This window comes from Halyomorpha halys, unplaced genomic scaffold (genome assembly GCF_000696795.3).
Source record: "Halyomorpha halys isolate HHAL.00 unplaced genomic scaffold, Hhal_1.1 Scaffold1719.1, whole genome shotgun sequence".
NCBI classification, from domain to species: Eukaryota; Metazoa; Arthropoda; class Insecta; order Hemiptera; family Pentatomidae; genus Halyomorpha; species Halyomorpha halys.
The window spans coordinates 52,732-55,459 of NW_027107848.1; the positions used below are offsets into that span (position 1 = coordinate 52,732).

The 2,728-nt window shown below is 30.8% G+C and overlaps 1 protein-coding gene across 1 annotated transcript in view; it reads left to right on the forward strand.

Annotated features, from left to right (window-relative positions):
• Positions 1-2,228: 2,228 nt before the first annotated feature.
• LOC106690444 (neuropeptide F receptor) overlaps positions 2,229-2,728 on the forward strand; it is a gene marked incomplete at its 5' end in the record, with an annotated part of 36,457 nt that continues 35,957 nt past the window's right edge. The window contains 1 exon segment of the mRNA XM_014435889.3: positions 2,229-2,569. Within this exon segment, the coding sequence (XP_014291375.3) occupies positions 2,229-2,569 (341 nt within the window).

The following is a 2,728-nucleotide window of genomic DNA, read 5'->3' on the forward strand; positions in this document are numbered from 1 at the left end:
ATTTTTATTTTAATTAATTTAATTTAATTTTCATTTCACGTCATCTTATTATCTTACACAAATAACATATTTTTAGTTGTTTACATATATTTTTTAGTCACTTCAAATTGGCTTGCAAATATAAAAAACCAATAATAGATAATTTTTACTATTTGAGTTGTATTTTTTCTATTTATTTTTATTTTGTTTATGTTAATATGTAATAATAATAACACTTTATTTATTCGGGACGAGTCCCTTTAGAATAATACAGAGAAATCAATAGGTGAGGCCTGAGGCGCATCAGAGATACTTAAATAAAAGTAGAATATAAACAGACATTATAAAAAAATAATTATAGGTTACTTTCTCACTTTTATCAGTTGAACAATAAAAAAAATGAATAAATAAAAAAATATAATATGGAAGGAAACAATATTTACTCATGGATAATTGTGTGTGGCTTTGTCAAGGTGGAGAAACAAAGGCGGAATTAAATTCAGTGTAATGTAGAGAAAAAAGTGATTAAGGACATTGTTTATGAAGAGGTACTAAATTGAAGTACAAATTAAAATGCTGAGATAAAGACCTGAAGTTAATTTTTTTCATACTTACACTATATTGAATAGAATAATACAACCTCAACTTGAGAATACATGTAAATTACAGTAATACAATTCGAGCAAAAAGTAGTATAATTAAATGAAGAAAAATTTTTGTTCAGAAGTTTGCAAATGAACTTTTAAATCTGGAACGTTAATCACAAATCGATTTTCTATAATTTGATATTTTTTTTCTGACATTTTATAAAAAAGCTACGTAATTAAATTTACGCTATGCTAGATCTTACTTTTAGTATTTTCCCAATTTATTTTGTATTTAGTAAATTATATTTGAGATGAGGTCAGTGCAGGGTGAACGCACTCTATAATTGAAATTGTTAATCAACGAGAAAACAAACATGGATAGCTTTCCTTAACAATTTTCCGGGATCAACGCCTCTATAATTTGTCTAATCTTCAACAGTGATTATATTTCAAAAATTAGTTCAAAGTGAAATTGAACGAAGACCATTCTCTGCCTCCCAAAGGTAATAAAATGAGTCAATACTATTTCAACGTTTAATTAAATTTGACTCCACACCCTACAAAATATTTACGACTTCATCCCGCTTATACCACAAATGACTACAATAATCTTTAAACTCTGAAAATGTGTAATATTAGAGAATTAAAAAATTGTTGAGTGACCATTTTGCCATTTAATAAGACCTCTTTAATATCCTTCTTATAGTCTACACACATATAATTCTATTTTATCGATTTTTTAATTATTCGATGTTGTTAACTGTGTTGAGTGCCTCAATTAAGACTTGCCTCTTGAAAGGTAAACAATGCACTGGTGATTAATATTTTTGGGTTAGAAATAAACAAAATTTTGGGAAAAATGAATTAGACAAAAAATTAACCATACAAGTATATATTAATAAAACCAAACAAGATAAAAATTATTAAACGAATTACTTCTTTATATTAAAAATAATAAGGAAAAGGAAAACCAAAAAAAATTAATTTACACAATGCTTTTGAAAAGAAAAAGAAAAAATGAAAAGATAGAAAATCTGATATTTATGTTTACTTGAGCTGTATGCTATGAGAATGCACAGAATCATGTATATTTTTTATATATAAATTTATTTTTATATAAATGTTCATAACCTACGTCCTGATTAGAATTAAGGAGGAAAATGTACTTTAGCTATTCGTTGTTAAGAAAATTAAGGCCCATAAGGACGAGAGTAAAGCCTGTGGGCTTGCCACATACATACTATTCTATGATAAGAACGCCTTTTAAGAACTCTGCAGTATATAACCAGTGTTTTCTTCACCACTGCACAGAACTTCACATTCTATACAATTAAGATATTTTATAAAAGAAACTTATTTACAAGTACTAAATTAAATAAATCTTATAAAATAAATTAAAGGAAAAAAAGAGTAAATTTTTAATGTTATTTCAACAGTTCTGGTAATCTGCATTACCTTTTTAAAATATTTTTACAACTCTGACGTTTCGGGGTTCCCCCTATCTTCATGATAACGCTCTATTCATTGTAACTAGTTAACAAGTTTATTCCAAGTCTATATTCATCATCGTGTCATTAATGACTAATATTTAATATTATGATAATATTTTAGCCCTCGTTGGTTCTAGATGATGCTATAGACTTTGCCTTTGCTCCTTTGCAGATACTTCACGATCGTGCAGACCCCCCGAGGCCCGGTCTGCCGGACAGCTCGCTGCTCAGTGGCCGCCACTATCGCCACCATCTGGAGCCTCTCCTTCCTCCTCATGATCCCGCTCCTGATGTACCAGGAAGTGGACATCGTGACCGCAGGAGACCTGGTGCTCTACGAGGCCTGCATCGAGCGCTGGCCATCGAGAACCTTCCAGGCCTCCTACACCATCGTCATCTCGGTGGCCCAGTTTCTGCTCCCGGTCCTCGTGCTGTCCATTATCCATGCCAAGATATCCTCCTACCTCAGCCTGCATCTCTCCAGTCCACCGGTCGACCCGTCCTGCAAGAGGGGTAAGTCCTTAAATATCTATGTATGTATATATTTTAACCCTAGATTACTAATGTGAGTCAATTTTATTTATCTACTCTATTTTTTTTTGTTTCTTTCATATATTTTCAGACATTATTAATAGAGATCTGTGGATATTTGGGATATGTATATACATTATA